The 16,141-nt window shown below is 50.6% G+C and overlaps 1 protein-coding gene across 4 annotated transcripts in view; it reads left to right on the plus strand.

Annotated features, from left to right (window-relative positions):
• Nucleotides 1-15,654, plus strand: part of snapc4 (small nuclear RNA activating complex, polypeptide 4) — a 46,747-nt gene extending 31,093 nt beyond the window's left edge. For 3 of the 4 annotated variants that reach the window (XM_087998163.1, XM_087998164.1, XM_043720634.2), the window contains 6 exons: nt 604-674; nt 1,411-1,455; nt 1,929-1,956; nt 5,751-7,435; nt 11,132-11,270; nt 15,341-15,654. In XM_087998163.1, coding sequence (XP_087854289.1) covers nt 604-674; nt 1,411-1,455; nt 1,929-1,956; nt 5,751-7,435; nt 11,132-11,251 — 1,949 coding nt within the window. In that variant the 3' untranslated portion in view covers nt 11,252-11,270; nt 15,341-15,654. The remainder of the gene's footprint in view (nt 1-603; nt 675-1,410; nt 1,456-1,928; nt 1,957-5,750; nt 7,436-11,131; nt 11,271-15,340) is intronic. The other variant, XM_087998165.1, reaches the window with a different exon arrangement.
• The last annotated feature ends 487 nt before the right edge of the window (nt 15,655-16,141 follow it).

Raw genomic sequence — 16,141 nt, forward strand, 5'->3', positions numbered from 1 at the left:
GTGAGATGGTATGCACTCTAGAACAGCAATGGAAATGCTGTAAATAACAAGTTAGTCAGATGTGAAAACGTAGTAGTTCCCCTTCAGGTCCACACCAGAATAGGTCCGGCTTTGTTTCTGTTCAGGCATGGCTTTGGCAGCGTGGTATGTTTATTTAAAATGGGGTGGAGGTGGTGGAGACTTGCATTATAAAATCTCCTTCACATTTTACCATTATAATGTAGGAGTGCTGAGAGAGTTCACACAGCAAGATCCCAAAAATGGCTTTGTGATAACCAGAGGATCTATATTAATGTAGCACAAAGGAGAATGTTGATGTGTATATACAGAAATGACTGGCATTGTTTACGTGAGCAGGAAGATTGGCTGCTCTGTTTAACATGCTGAGAATTGGCACTCCCTGAATCTATATTTCAAAGCATTGTCTTGGGGAGTGATGAAATAATTCCACCAAGCAGTTAAACCTACAAATTCATTGGACTTGTAGTGAGATTTATGCATGAAAAATGCCCAGAGTGTGTCTAAATGGAGCAGTTAAGTATCTGCTTGAAGTGTTGTGGTACTGAGATTTAATGTAATTTTCTGACTCTTTCTATTATCTAGCTGACATTATACGCGAGAGGCTGGAAGCTACTGGCTTAAGCACTACGCCTGTTTTTACTCTCTTGGTACAGGTAAGGTTTCACTGTGCTATTGAGTTTTTTTCAAAAGAGCCCATGTCTCAGGGCAGTGCTGAGAGTCAGGTGGTCCATCATAAAATTGCAAGCACTAGAATTTGTGACCAGATATGAAAGACCAGATCGCCCATCTTTGCACTGACTGCACATCACCGGTTTGGAACAGTTCTATTCCCCTCCTAATCTATGCAGGTACAAAGTATTGATGTAATGTATTGATGCACTGATGTTACAATAGAGGGGAAGTGGCTCAGCAATCAATGCTTTCTGATTGGGACTGAGGATGCTTCTGTATCGAAGCCCATGCTGTCCCTGTTCTGGGAGAGTCAGATGGGGACAGTGTAGACAGACCTTTGCTCTGTATCTAGCCCCATACTGTACTTTAACTTTTCATGTCATTTGAGGTTTGGAACCCTGAATCTAGCTCCCTCACGTTGCTGGTTGAAGTGAGACTGGTTTCCCTGTCGGTACTGACAGACTTGGTGACAAAATCTTGGTTGAATTCCTGTGGAATATTAATAACTACCTGCTTCTCATTTTACCCAAGCACAGAGCATCCACCAATTTAATGCAGTCAACTATATTCAAAGTGAATGTTCATGAACAATGAGGGGGTTTAACTGGGATGATTACTATACCCTGCCTCATGAGAGAGCCAGGACACAGAAGGAGCGAGAGTCTCCTTTCAGCAGAAAGGACCCACGTACTAACTTTGCCACTCTGTTGTTTGCAGTTGTTTCGGATCGACAAGGAAGGCTGCATGCAGATTCTAAAAAAGGTAACCTGAGGTTGAGAATCTTCATTACAGTCATGTTGCTAAGGGGTATCTTGAGGGGCTATGTTCAAGCTGAGAGAATGGGAGAGCTGGGGTTTATATCTGACTGTATGCAGAGGGAGAAAACATGCATTTGGAAAGGCATATGCAAGGGTCAGATCAAGGCTATTGAGGCAAATGTAGGGCTTCGAGTAAGATCCAAATGTAGGGCTCCGAGTAAGATCCAAATGTAGGGCTCCGAGTAAGATCCAAATGATGTTCAGCAATGTGCTGTTATTTGCCCAGTAGTTCAGGGGGTTGGAGCTGTTTCAGCCAAGATCCTCCCAGGCAAATTGGCTTCTGGACCCCTGAGGGGCCAGGTGGAGGGCTTTTAATAGTAATTATTGCATAGTGATGTGGTTCTTTGGATGACAGAAGAGTATTTGGGCATACTGTCTATCAACCTGCCTTCACTGTGTTTTCTCTGTCTCTTGTAGATGAATCAGGATGCCCAAGGTTTGTCTGGTATAGTATGACTTTTTGAACATAATACTTGTACCAGTACGTGTGCTTTTTCAGTGGATATACCTACGGGTTTCTCACTCCCTGCAATCCTCCAGCATCGTCCTCCCCTGATTCAGGGCTGCACTCAGGAGGGAGCTGCTTTGCTGTTACCCAGTGGTGTAGCTGTCACTGGTGTGTAGTTTTGTGGATGGTCACTGGATGATGATCCTGTCCCTGAGAAATGCTCATATTTAGAGGGAAGCTCCCACAGGGGGCTGCTGGAAAACTCCGCAATCCATGCTTCCTCAAACACTATCACAGTTTCTTACAACTTTCTCCTTGGTCAATACGCTACACAACACTCCCAGATCATCTGAAGGATTCTCGCATGAGTTTTCCAATGCTTTAATTCCCTTTTTATCAGCCATGGGATTTTCCAGTTTCTTTCCCTCTCCCAGGGGATTGTTACTGTCAGTGGGGCTTTGACCTTGATGACGTGATGCAGCATTACACATCATCCTTGTACTTTCTTTTGAAAGAAAGACTTGGTTTTCTATCAAGCTTTTCACAATCTGTTTCAAATATCTTTTTTCCTCCGTTCATTCATTCACGAGATGTGGGTATCACAGTGTAGACCACCTTTATTGCCCATCCTTAATTGCCCTTGAGGAGGTGGTGATGAACTGCTGTCATCCTTGGGGTGTAGGAACACCCACGTCAGCAGAAACGGAATGTTCACCCAATAACACTGAAGGAATGGTGATGTAGTTCCAAGTCCGGGAGGTGTTCCCTGGTATCTGCTGCCCTTGTCCTTCTAGATGGTAGGATTTGGAAGGTGCTATCTAAGGAATCTTGGGCAAGTTCTGCAGTGCGGCATATAAATGGTACATACTGCTGCTACTGAACATCAGTGGTGGAGGCAGTATTGTTCAAAAATATTTCTCACCACAAAAGTGTAGTTTTGAAATACAGGAGCTGTTGTATTGCATGGTGTGCTGACAGGTCAGAAGCAGCAAATGTGACATTGGACTCATTCTTAACATTGATTGAGCAGTAAATATTGGACCAGGATACTGGGAAAATGGTAGGGACATTATTGGAAAAAATTCTTCGGACCAAGATTTACTTGCATTTGGAGAAGAATTGATTTGTTAGGGATAGTCAACATAGCATAAATAAAAACAGAAATTGCTGGAAAAGCTCAGCAGGTCTGGCAGCATCTGTGGAGAGAAATCAGAGTTAACGCTTCAGGTCCAGTGACTTTTCCTCAGAATAGTCAGCATGGCTTTGTGTGGAATGGTTTTGTCTTAAATTTGATTGAGTTTTTGAAGGAAGAGATGAAGATTATGGGTGAGGGTAGGGAAGTGGATGTTGTCTATATGGACTTGAATGAAGTATTTGACACGGTCCCTTGTGGTAGGCTAGCCCCGATGATTTCATTGAATCCATGGTGAATTGGCAAGTGGATACAAAATTGGTTTGATCATAGGAGACCGGGTAGTTGTGGAGGGGTGTTTTTCTGGCTGTAGGTCTGTGACCAGTGGTGTTCTGCAGGAATCACTGCTGGGATTTCTGTTTGTAATATATATCCATATAAATCATTTGGATGAAAATGTTAGTTGTCTGATTAGTAAGTTTGCAGTTAACTCTCCCTGATTTAACAAGCTCTTGTATAGTTTACATTAAACAATGTTTTGGGAGGTTTTGACAGGAAATGTAAACATTTCAAATTGTGGGCGGTACGGTGGCACAGTGGTTAGCACTGCTGCCTCACAGCACCAGAGACCCGGGTTCAATTCCCGCCTCAGGCGACTGTGTGGAGTTTGCACACACTCCCCGTGTCTGCGTGGGTTTCCTCCGGGTGCTCCGATTTCCTCCCACAGTCCAAAAATGTGCCGGTTAGGTGAGTTGGCCATTCTAAATTGCCCGTAGTGTTAGGTAAGGGGTAAATGTAGAGGAATGGGTCTAGGTGAGTTGCTCTTCGGGGCCATTGTGGAGTCGTTGGGCCGAAGGGGCTGTTTCCACACTAAGTAATCTAAATCTAATCTAAAAACTGGTGGGGTTGTGGATAGTGAGGAAGGCTGTCAAAGGATTTCCATCAGTTGGAAAGTTGGGTGCAGAAATGGCAGATGGAGTTTAATCTGGACAAGTGTGAGGTGGTGCATTGTGGGAGGAATGTAAACAATAAATGGCAGGACCCTGAGGAGCATTGATATACAGGGGGATCTTGGGATGCAAGTCCATAGCGCCCTGAAAGTGGCAGCATTATTGAGTAAGCTGGTAAAGAAGGCGCCTGGCATGCTTGCCTTCATCTGTCAGGGCATTGAGTATAAAAGTTGGCAGGTTGTGTCGCAGCTGTATAAGACTTTAATTTGGTCACATTTGGAATATTATGTGCAGTTCTGGTCACCACATTTAAAGGGAGGATGTGGAGGCTTTGGAGAAAATGCAAGGGAGGTCGACAAGGACATTGCCTGGATTGGAGAGTATTGGACCCTTTTTCCCAGGGTAGAAATGTCAAATACTAGGCAGCGTAGCTTTATGATAAGTGGGGGAATATTTAAAGAGGAGTGAGGCGAGTGTATTTTTACCCAGAAGGCGGTAGGTGCCTAGAATGTGCTGTTCGGGGCGCTGGTGGAAGCAGACATGATAGCGATGTTTGAGGCATTTTGAAGCCACATGAATAGGCAGGAAAAAGAGGCTTACAGACCAGGTGCAGGCAGATGGGGTTAATTTACATTGACATCATGGTCGGCACAGACACTGTGGGCCGAAGGGCCTCTTCCTGTGCTGTTCTGTATTCTGTGTTCTGAGAGCTCTTCTGCAAAATAAAAGCAGTGGGATTTTTCTTGTCCACCCTAGAAGCAGACTTTGGCTTAAAGCCTGATCCAAAAGTTGTCAGTCCTAACTGAGCAGTGTCAGCATGGAGTGGGGCTCAAGCCTCCAGTCGTTACGGTGTAAGTGCAACTTGTTGTACCCTAGTTAACACTTGGGTGTTGTGTTTCTGAGCCTTGAATTGACTGCAGTACTTTTCGACAGCCTGGGAGCTGGGTTGTGTTGTCTCTGTTATGAACTCTGAGCTGGTTTTACTGTTTTTGTGATGAGATTAAAGTGATCACCACTATAGAAGTTGTAGGTAGTCCTCCAGGTTGAGGAGAGAATGGTCGACAGCTGAGCGGTTTCTGTGGAGAAGCTGGGTTTGTTTCCCCCACTAATCCATATTCCTTCACCTCTTTCCAATCGTAGAAATCGATCAGCCTCTGATTAAAGTTAGTAGTTGTTTGAGCATGAATAAATGATTGCAGAGGAGAGTTCCACACTTATCAGTCAGTGTGTTTTCCTTATTTCACTTTGAGGGGAATCAGTAGTTGGTCACATTGAGGGACATTGATCCAGTAAATGGGAAACGGTTTCTCGTGGGAGGAGATTCGGTCCCCAGAGGGACACCTGGGAGAAAAGTGGGAAAAGAATCAGTATACGAGAGATGTTTCTAAACACAGCAAAGTTGTGATTTGGAAAGTTCTGTCCGAAAGGGCAGTGGGAGCAGGTTTAATAATAACTTTCCAGAGGAAGTTGGAACATATTTTAACCTGTAAATGCTTCATGTTTATGGGCAAAGTGAAGGCGGCTTTGGGATTAATAAGGTAGAATCTTCCAAAGGCCAGCACCGAGGCAGTGATCCAGAGTTGTACGGTTCTGTAATTCTACATTTACTTTTTGATTTTAAGCTTTTCTTTTAAATGAAATAATTTCCCTTTTCTTGTCTCTACCTCAGTCACCTCATGATTTTTTTTTTGTTTGTCTCCTCCTGCTAGAAAAGGAGCAGTACGGTGAGCGACTGGGGCAAGACCCTTGTGGCCTGCGGTGGATGAAAGACAGCACCGTCAGCATGAGCAGCAAGGACACTATGGGTGTCGGTCGGTTTAAACCGGCTGCCCCACTGCCATTAAATAAACCAAAAACTGTCCTGGAGTTACTAACCGAAAAGCGCAAAGCCCAGGCTGTTGGTGCTGCCCCACACTCCATGGCCTCCCTGGCCCACCTGGCAGATTCCCTCAGTGAGGAGGCAGGAGGCAAGAAACGCCCTGTTCCAATCAAAGTATACAGGAAGGGGAGGCGCAGACCGAAACATGGGAACCAACTTTCACTCCAAGAGGTTGCACCTGACCAGGCGACACCTGATGCAGGGGGGCAGGGCTCAACATCAGACGCAACAGCACCGAGCGACCAAAGCCAGCCAGCTGCTCGTGCACGTGCCCCTGCTCGTGCCCGTACCCGTGCCCGTACCCGTGCTCGTGCTCCTGTTAAACCCAGCACTGCCAGCACCCAGCGTCGGCTGATGCCCATTGCCCCAATGCCACCGGCTCCAGCCCTGGTGCTACCCAGTGGCACGTTGTTGCAGCTGATGCTCCCCAACTCCACTGTACCCGTCATGGCAGTTCTCACCCCTAATGGTTTGGTGTGTGTCCCTCCAGGCTCGCTCCCAGCTCAGCCGGGCCCCAGCCTCCCTCCTCCAGCCGCTGGTCAGGCTGTGCCCTCCGCGTCTCAGCCAACCAACACTGTGACCAGCTCCAGCACTATCTCAGTGCCCAGTGTGGCGCCGGGACCGGCCGGTTGTGGCCCTGTCGTTAGTCAGGCAGCAGTTGGTAACGATGCGGTGACAGTGTCACCCACCACCTCATTAAGCCAGCCTCTGGCCTCCCCTTCACCAGCAATTCAGCAAACCCCAGCAACTGCTCCCCCAGCTTCAGCCCACACTGTGGCACTGACTGCTGTAGTCCCCACTGCCACCAATCTCCGTTTACCAGTGGCCAGCTCCAACAACCCGAATCTCCCCAGGCACCTTCTCCAGGGCGGAGGTTTATTACAGACTGCAGGCCCCATCGTCTTAACGCAGCGTCTGGAGCCCCTGTGCAAATTACAGCCAACCAATTACACTGTCGACTTTAGTCTTTTGTCCTGTGAGCCAGAAGCAGTGATGAGAGACTGGCTGCAAGGCAAGGGTGGTATACAGGTGCCAGGCATGCCCACTAGCCTGCCATACCTGCCTCCCTTCTCTTCCACACTGAGAATCTTATCGAACTTGCTGCTACACAAGACGGCCTTGGAGCAGAATCTGTCTGGCTTTGGGCCTCCTGATGGAGCTGACCCCAAAATCAAACTCGAGGCAGCCAGGGCCCTGGTAGCTGAGCGTCTGCAGAATGAGCCAGCCTACCAGCTCCTGAAATCACGATTCCTCTCCGCTTTCACGTTGCCAGCGTTTCTAGCTACACTGCCGCCACACGGAAACCGAACCACCATTAACCCAACGATGGGAGTCCCTGACTCCGACTCTGAGGAAGCGAGTGAGTGCACAGACACTGATGGAGCAAGTGAGGACAGTGCTGCAGATCCTCAGGAGCAGTCTGCTGCAGATGAAATGGCTGAAGGAGAGTTACATCAACCCTTTGAAGTCTCCTTCACGGACCTGTCGTTTGGCAGTAACTTGACAGGCAGCCTGGTGAGTAGGAGAATATAGAAAGCTGCCAGAATTCTGCTTGCTTTGTTTCCCTCTCTCCATCACCCCCCCCCCCCCACAAAGAGAGGTGTAGAGAGCTCCTTCCAGTCTACACACAGCCCCTTGCCCACTGCAGCTTATTGTCGAGTTTTCAAAGCCTCATTAAGCCTATGAGCACACATGTACTTGTTCTGCTGCAGTGGGATATTTCAGTCCCCTGCTCAGCCTCCCTCTCCCCACACACTCGGGCAAAAACGCTTTCTGCTGCCCTGTCAATCAACTCAGTGCAGGCTGGGATGTTTCCTGATCGATGTGGCCAAAGTTTATTCACTGCTCACCCCCCCTGTTATGTCACTTTGTAAAATATTTTATTAATTCATTCCTGGCAGTTACTGGCAAGACTGTCAATTATAAGCCATCTGTACTCGATGAGCCGCCTTCATCAAGCACTGATACGTATGCGCACACCATCCAGCCCCTTTCACCTGCTCTGGCACTTAGTAAAATTATCACTGACTTAATTATAGCCTCAAATCCCCCATTCCCACTTCCTGTCGATAACCTTCCTTGCTCAGTCTGTCTGACCCCTCATCCTTCCCAGCTTATCAAGAATCAAGCCAACTCTGCCTTAAAACAATCCCATCATGGTGTTTCCACCATCTTCAGAGGAAGGATATTCCAAAGGCTTACAACCCCCTGAGAGAAATGGCAGTGGGTTGAATACCTTCAGTGACGACAGTAAATGGCCAGCTACCGCTGGTGGGACTGCATTCCCCAATAGATCCAGATTGGGTAAGGCCTGCAGGTCTCCTCCTTCTAGGGGGTGGGGGTGGCATTAGTCACCCAGTTGGGGTTGTGAATGAGAGTCTTTACAGTCCTGCTCAGTTCCCCCGTTGGTATGAAATGGCCACACTGAGATTTGCACCCTCTGTTTCTGAATGACCCAGTCAGTACGACTTCTAAACCATCCCCAGGAGATACTTGCACCAGTTACCCGAACCAGTGCGGAAGGATTTGTTGGATTTTCCCCAGAGTTGCTTCACCAGGCAGTGCTTAGGCATTAGTGCAATCCTTATTGCTGGAAGGGTTAAATGTTCCTGTGGACTAGCCTGCCAGTAAGTGAGGCAGCCCACCCGAATATGGGAAGTTAGTGTCTGTTTCATTCTGTCATGGTTCACGTTTTAATGGAAAAGGAAGTTGGGGTTAAAGATGTGAGTTGTGTGTTGAACAAGTGACCGAGTCCAGAGCAGAATGGATGTTCTGACAGATCCAGATGCTATGATTCCGCTTTTGTTGCAGCTGTGCAGAAAGCAGAGACGCCCCGGGACATGAGGTTTGAATGGGGGCAGGGTGTTATAGAAATAAAGCAGTCACTGTGTAGTAGTTGCTGGTCTCTGATTGTGTCAGTCTTGCTCCCATCTGTTTGCACCCTGCTCTCGAGCTGCAGGGGTGACCTTGGGGAGATGGCAGTGCCGTGGTAATCTCACCGGGTGCGTAACCCAGAGGACTGGACTAATGCTCTGGGCACATGGATCCAAAACCCACCATTGCAGCTCGCTGGAAGTGAACTAAACCAGAAATTGCTGGAGAGACTCAGCAGGTCTGGCAGTATCTATGGGAAGAAAGCAGGGTTAATGTTTCAAGTTGGGTGACTCTTCATCAGAGCTGATAGTGAGGGAGAAGTGGTGTTTATGCTGAAGGTATTGTTCAAGGAGAGGTAGGGAGAAGGCAGTGGATCTCCACCTATCTCCAGCTTCTGCCCAGCCATATCCCCGTTTCACTGTGCCTTCTCCCTCGCTGCTATCAGCTCTGATGAAGAATTACCACACTTCAAATGTTAACTTTAGTCCCCCATAGATGCTGCCAGACCTGCTGAGTCTCTCCAGCAATTTCTGGTTTAGTTTTAGATTCTCAGCTCCACAGTTCTTTGTTTCATTTTGCTGCAAGTTAAATTCAGTTCATAAAAAGTTGGAATAAAATGTAGTCTTAGTGATGGTGACCATGGGAGCACCATGAATTGGTGTAATTTCCTTTATGGAATAAAATTTACCGTCCTTCCCTGATCTGGGTTACGAGTGACTGCAGACCAAATACAATGTACTTGATGCTAACTGCCCTCTGACCTGGCCTGAAGGAATGGGGAACCAGTGTCATCCTCAAACCAACTCCAAGTTAACCAGAGACCACGTTGTTTTAGCACGTGAGCTTCAAGGTCCAGGTCTTTATGACATGTCTGTGACAGATGGATTTGAACTGACGCCCTCGCCCTTCTCCCACCGCCCTCCTCCCCCCCCCCCCCCCGCCCTCTTCCCCCCCGCCCTCTTCCCCCCCGCCCTCTTCCCCCCCGCCCTCTCCCCCCCCCGCCCTCTCCCCCCCCGCCCTCTCCCCCCCCGCCCTCTCCCCCCCCGCCCTCTCCCCCCCCGCCCTCTCCCCCCCCGCCCTCTCCCCCCCCGCCCTCTCCCCCCCCGCCCTCTCCCCCCCCCGCCCTCTCCCCCCCCGCCCTCTCCCCCCCCGCCCTCTCCCCCCCCGCCCTCTCCCCCCCCGCCCTCTCCCCCCCCGCCCTCTCCCCCCCCGCCCTCTCCCCCCCCGCCCTCTCCCCCCCCGCCCTCTCCCCCCCCGCCCTCTCCCCCCCCGCCCTCTCCCCCCCCGCCCTCTCCCCCCCCGCCCTCTCCCCCCCCCGCCCTCTCCCCCCCCGCCCTCTCCCCCCCCGCCCTCTCCCCCCCGCCCTCTCCCCCCGCCCTCTCCCCCCCGCCCTCTCCCCCCCGCCCTCTCCCCCCCGCCCTCTCCCCCCCGCCCTCTCCCCCCCGCCCTCTCCCCCCCGCCCTCTCCCCCCCGCCCTCTCCCCCCCGCCCTCTCCCCCCCGCCCTCTCCCCCCCGCCCTCTCCCCCCCGCCCTCTCCCCCCCGCCCTCTCCCCCCCGCCCTCTCCCCCCCGCCCTCTCCCCCCCGCCCTCTCCCCCCCGCCCTCTCCCCCCCGCCCTCTCCCCCCCGCCCTCTCCCCCCCGCCCTCTCCCCCCCCGCCCTCTCCCCCCCCGCCCTCTCCCCCCCCGCCCTCTCCCCCCCCGCCCTCTCCCCCCCGCCCTCTCCCCCCCCGCCCTCTCCCCCCCCGCCCTCTCCCCCCCCGCCCTCTCCCCCCCCGCCCTCTCCCCCCCCGCCCTCTCCCCCCCGCCCTCTCCCCCCCGCCCTCTCCCCCCCGCCCTCTCCCCCCCGCCCCCTCCCCCCCCGCCCCCTCCCCCCCCGCCCCCTCCCCCCCCGCCCCCTCCCCCCCGCCCTCTCCCCCCCGCCCTCTCCCCCCCCGCCCTCTCCCCCCCCGCCCTCTCCCCCCCCGCCCTCTCCCCCCCCGCCCTCTCCCCCCCCGCCCTCTCCCCCCCCGCCCTCTCCCCCCCCGCCCTCTCCCCCCCCGCCCTCTCCCCCCCCGCCCTCTCCCCCCCCGCCCTCTCCCCCCCCGCCCTCTCCCCCCCGCCCTCTCCCCCCCCGCCCTCTCCCCCCCCCGCCCTCTCCCCCCCCCGCCCTCCTCCCCCCCCTCCCTGAACCAGCTGGCAGTGCCTGCTCCTACCTCTCTGCCCCGTGAGTCCCGTTGGAACGTTATGGGATCAGACCGAGCTGTGATACCCTCATGGTTGAGAAGCTGCTGTTGTGATTCACAGGGGTATGTCTGTTGTTTGCTATATTATAATGCTGCTGCTTTATTAATTTAACAGGAAACAACGGAGCATCCGTCTCCCTCAGAACAGGCCGTTACCCCAGAACAAACAGTGGCCCCCAAAAGTGGGACAGACGTGGTGCCCAAGTGGAACCTCAGGCCAAGGAAGAAACACTGAGATTCCCCAGGACAGAATGGTCAGCTGTCAGCAACAGTTGCGAGTGACTGAGAGTGAAAGTAGTTTCTGGTGTTGCAACTTTTCTGTGGCTGTTTGTCATTGAGAAATACATAGTATTAAGTCATTATCTTAAAACAAGTCCTGGAGTTTAGCCTCATTTTTGTTCATTGAATCTTCGCAGTGAAATATGTTGGTACAGGGTGATAAGCAATTGAAAAGCTCACCGGCACCAGTGAGTGAGAGTAAGTAAATGAAGGCCATGCAGTTCTCAGTCCTTGGAACGTCCCAAAAACATTTCACAACCAGTGGGGAGGTCTGCAATGTAGTATCAGATCGGCATTGAGCAAGCTCCTACAAACAGCCAGGAGACCAAAAAAAGGGTTATTTGGCCATTAAAGTGGTATTGGTTGAGGGAGACATATTGGGCAGACCTCCCCATCTCCACCTCAAAGCTGTAAAACATAGAATATGCCAGGCCCTTCAGCCCTCGATGCTGCACCGCACTGTGAAACCAATCTGAAGCTGATCTAACCTACACCATTCCATCCTCGTCCATGTGCCTATCTAATGACCATTTAAATGCCCATAAAGTTAGCAAGTGTACAACTGTTACAGGCAGTGCGTTCCACACCCCTACTACTCTCTGACTAAAGAAACTACCTCTGACATCTGTCCTATATGTATCACCCCTCAATTTAAAGTTATGCTCCCTTGTGCTAGCCATCTCCATCCAAGGAAAAAGGCTCTCACTGTCCACCCGATCTAACCCTCTGATTATCTTATGTCTCAATTAACTCACCTCTCAACTTTCTCTCCAATGAAAACAGCCTCAAGTCCCTCAGCTTTTCCTCGTAAGATCTTTCCTCCATACCAGGCAACATCCTCGTAAATCTCCTCCAAACCCTTTCCAAAGCTTCCACATCCTTCCTATAATGCTGTGACCAGAACTGTATGCAATACTCCAAGTGCAGAGTTTTGTACAGCTGCAGCATGACCTCATGGCTCCAAAACTCAATCCCTCGACCAATAAAACTAATACACTGTATGTCGTCTTAACAATCCTATCAACCTGGGTTGCGACTTTGAGGGATCTATGTACATGGACACAGAGATCCCTCTGCTCATCTACACTATCAAGGATCTTACCATTAGCTCAGTAGTTTGCATTCCTGTTACTCCTTCCAAAATGAATCACCTCACACCTTATTGCATTAAACTCCATTTGCCACCTCTCCGCCCACCTCTGCATCTAATCTATGTCCCTCTGTAACCTACAACATCCTTCAGCACTATCCACAACTCCACCGACCTTAGTGTCATCCGCAAATGTACTGATCCATCCTTGCACGCCCTCATCCAGGTTATTTATGAAAATGACAATCAGCAGTGGCCCCAAAACAGATCCTTGCAGTACACCACTCGTAACTGAATTCCAGGATGAACATTTCCCATCAACCACCATCTTCTGTCGTCTTTCAGTGACCAAAGGATCTGTACCTATCTCTCAGGTGGATATTACAGCAGTAGGATTTACCTGTCAGGGTGTTCATGTCTGTGTTCAGAAGCAGTGGCTCAGTGGTTAGCACTGCTGCCTCACTGTAACAGGGACCTGGATTCGATTCCAGCCTCGGGTGACTGTCTGTGTGGAGTTTGCACATTCTCCCCGTGTCTGCGTGGGTTTCCTCCGGGTGCTCCAGTTTCCTCCCACAGTCCAGAGATGTGCAGGTCAGGTGATTGGCCATGGGAAATTTGCCCCATAGTGTCCAGGGGTCTCCAGGGTGGGTGGATTAGCCATGGGGAATGCTGAGTTACAGGGATGGGGTTGGTCTGGCTGGAATGCTGTTTGAAGGGTTGGTATGGGTGCAATGGGCCAAATGGCCTGCTTCCACACTGTCAGGATTCTGTGAAGCTGAGGTTCTTTGTGTGTATCTCTGTGAGAGTTGTGTTGTAGGGGTGCAGAGAGAGAATCTGAGTCTGAGTGCTACAGGACAACAAATAGAGCCTCTAAGATTTCAGCCTCTAAGGTTTAATTCCTAATTAGTGCTAGGTAGCTGGAAAGGCTTTTAGGAAAACATCCTGCGTAGAAGACAAAAAAGCTGCAAAAGGATATGGGTAGATTAAGTCAGTCGACAAAGATCTGGGAAAACGTGAAGTGGTTTATTTTGGCAGGAAGAGGAGAGAAGCATGCTACCTGAACAACAAATGTCTTGGTGCATGAATCACAGCAAGTCCGTATTCCGGTACTGCAAACAACTGGGAATGCTAACGGAATGGTATTGTTTATTGTGAGGGGAAGTGGGTAGTAAACATGGGAGGTTATGCTTTAGTTACACAGGGCTGTGGCCAGACAGGGCCTGGGGTCGTCTCTACTTAAGGAAGGATGCGAGCATGTTGGAAACGGTTCAGAGAGGATTCACGAGACAAACACCTGGATTGAAGAAACGTTTCCTCTTGGGGAAGAAACTTGAGCAGGAGGTTGTCTGTTTGAGACAGATGAGAATTATTTGATCAAAGGCGATTGTGGCAGAGACTGTTAGAAGGGAAACTGGAGGAAGGAATATGAGTGAACCAAGACCTGGGTACAGCAGGCAGTGAGGAAGGATAATGACGTGCTGGCCTTCATAGCGAGGGGATTTGAGTATCGGAGTAAGGATGTCTTGTCTTCTCTTGTCTTGTCTTGTCTGGCCACAGCCCTGTGTAACTAAAGCATAACCTCCCATGTTTACTACCCACTTCCCCTCACAATAAACAATACCATTCCGTTAGCATTCCCAGTTGTTTGCAGTACCGGAATACGGACTTGCTGTGATTCAAGACATTTGTTGTTCAGGTAGCATGCTTCTCTCATCTTCCTGCCAAAATAAACCACTTCACGTTTTCCCAGATCTTTGTCGACTGACTTAATCTACCCAATCCCTTTTGCAGCTTTTTTGTCTTCTACACAGGATGTTTCCCTAAAAGCCTTTCCAGCTACCAAGCACTAATTAGGAATTAAACCTTAGAGGCTGAAATCTTAGAGGCTCTATTTGTTGTCCTGTGTATTGTGCAGTTTTGGTCTCCTGGTCTGAAGAAGGACATTCTTGTTATTGAGTGAGTCCAGCGAAGGTTCACCAGACTGATTCCTGGGATAGCAGGACTGACAGATGAGGAAAGACTGGAATTTAGAAGAATGGGGGGGGGGGAGAAATCTCTCAAAGATATAAAATCCTGATGGAACAGGACAGGCTAGGTGCAGGAAAAATGTTAAAGTCCAGAACTAGGGGTCACCATCTAAAATTTAGGGGTAATTCAGCCCTGAGACGAGGAAGATTTTCTCCACTCAGTTGTGAACTGTGGAGTTCTCCCCCCTCCCTGCCCCCCAGGAAGCTATTGGGGCCAGTTCATTAGATAGATTCAAGAGGGAGCCGGACCTTGTTGCTGATGGGATCGGGGGTTTGGAGAGAATGGGATACCGAGATTGCATGATCAGCTCTGGTGGGGAAGGCTCAAAGGGCCGAATGGCTGCCTCCTGCTCCTGTTTTCTGTTTGTGTGAGTGAGGGGTACGCAGGCTGCTCATGGGGAGCAGGGAGCCCACCACTGTCTGGCTGGGGCTATGCTGTTAATCAGCATTGTTGTCTTTACTCGCCGGTTTGCTGCTTCACTGACTGAATCTACTGAGCACCATGATCCTGTTCTCCACCCACACTATCCAACTGCCTGCACTGTGCTAATGGAATCGCCTAGGTTACATCCAGAAAGGAGGATTGCCATTGGGCAGCCAGCTCGGCCTGGTGGGAGGGTTCAGGGACCTGGGGGCTCGGCCTGGTGGGAGGGTTCAGGGACCTGGGGGCTCGGCCTGGTGGGAGGGTTCAGGGATGGGCGGGGGAGGTGGAAGGGGCTGGAGCCCTGGGTCCCTGTGGCGATGGTGCAGTATCTATGGCCTGGCTGTTTGGGGGTCGAGGGGAGACGGAGGGTTTTGCAGATGGCTTTGGTAACAGGAGGCTAGAGTGAAGTTCAGTCTCCAGGTCGAGTGGGCTGGGTGAGGGATGGCCCCTGTCTACACTTTTTGTCACTGCCAAGTTGTAGTGATGTGTTCTTTCTGATTTCAGGAGAGGAATTCCAAGGTTTATGGATCGTTTCCCCTCGTGTTTGGAAGCAGGAACAGTATGGAGGAGCTTTCCACTGGAATACTAACTCTGATTTGATGAGCAGACGCAGTGTACAGACAGCTGCAGGAAGGGGATTCAGTAATTCCTGTAAGGGTTTAGTCATGAGGGTCGACTGCAGGTGCAGTCAATAATGTTGTTCAGAAAGTGTTACAGATTGTATGTTATCATTGTTGTCTCCCTGGACCCTGTTTAATTGGGTCTGTTCTCATTGCTGTAGCAAAATGCACATGATGTTTTAATAAAGGTTATTTTATAAATTACAGATGGGTTGTGTTGATCCTGCAGGGAGGCTGGGAAGAGTGAACAGGGCTCTGCAGCCTTCCTCACTGCCACGTGTTGGAGGGTAGTTAACAGCGTCTAATTATGGTTGGGTGTGGTGTTGATCTGGAGGAAGGTGTGTAGCATTCTCTCTGATCATGTTTCAGGAGTGACATCTTCAGAAAGTCCTGATGCTTCACCAGTGCCAGCAGACTACTGCTCTGCAGCTCCTCGCTCTCTGCCCCTCCAGCCAGTGACAGCAGTTGGTCCACAATTCAGACATTGGTCCCATTCTCCTGTGCCAGCTCTTGCTGGTGAATCACAGAATCCCTACAGTGTGGAAGCAGATGATTCTGCCCAATAAGTCCATACTGATCCTCCAAAGAGCATCACACCCTCTCTACTCTATCCCAGTAACCTTGCATTTCCCACACATCCCTGAACATTATGGGCAATTTCCCATGGCCAATCCCCCCTAACCTG

Source organism: Chiloscyllium plagiosum, unplaced genomic scaffold (assembly GCF_037043375.1).
Source record: "Chiloscyllium plagiosum isolate Xiang-an unplaced genomic scaffold, Cpla_swu_hap1 HiC_scaffold_21, whole genome shotgun sequence".
Classification (NCBI taxonomy): Eukaryota; Metazoa; Chordata; class Chondrichthyes; order Orectolobiformes; family Hemiscylliidae; genus Chiloscyllium; species Chiloscyllium plagiosum.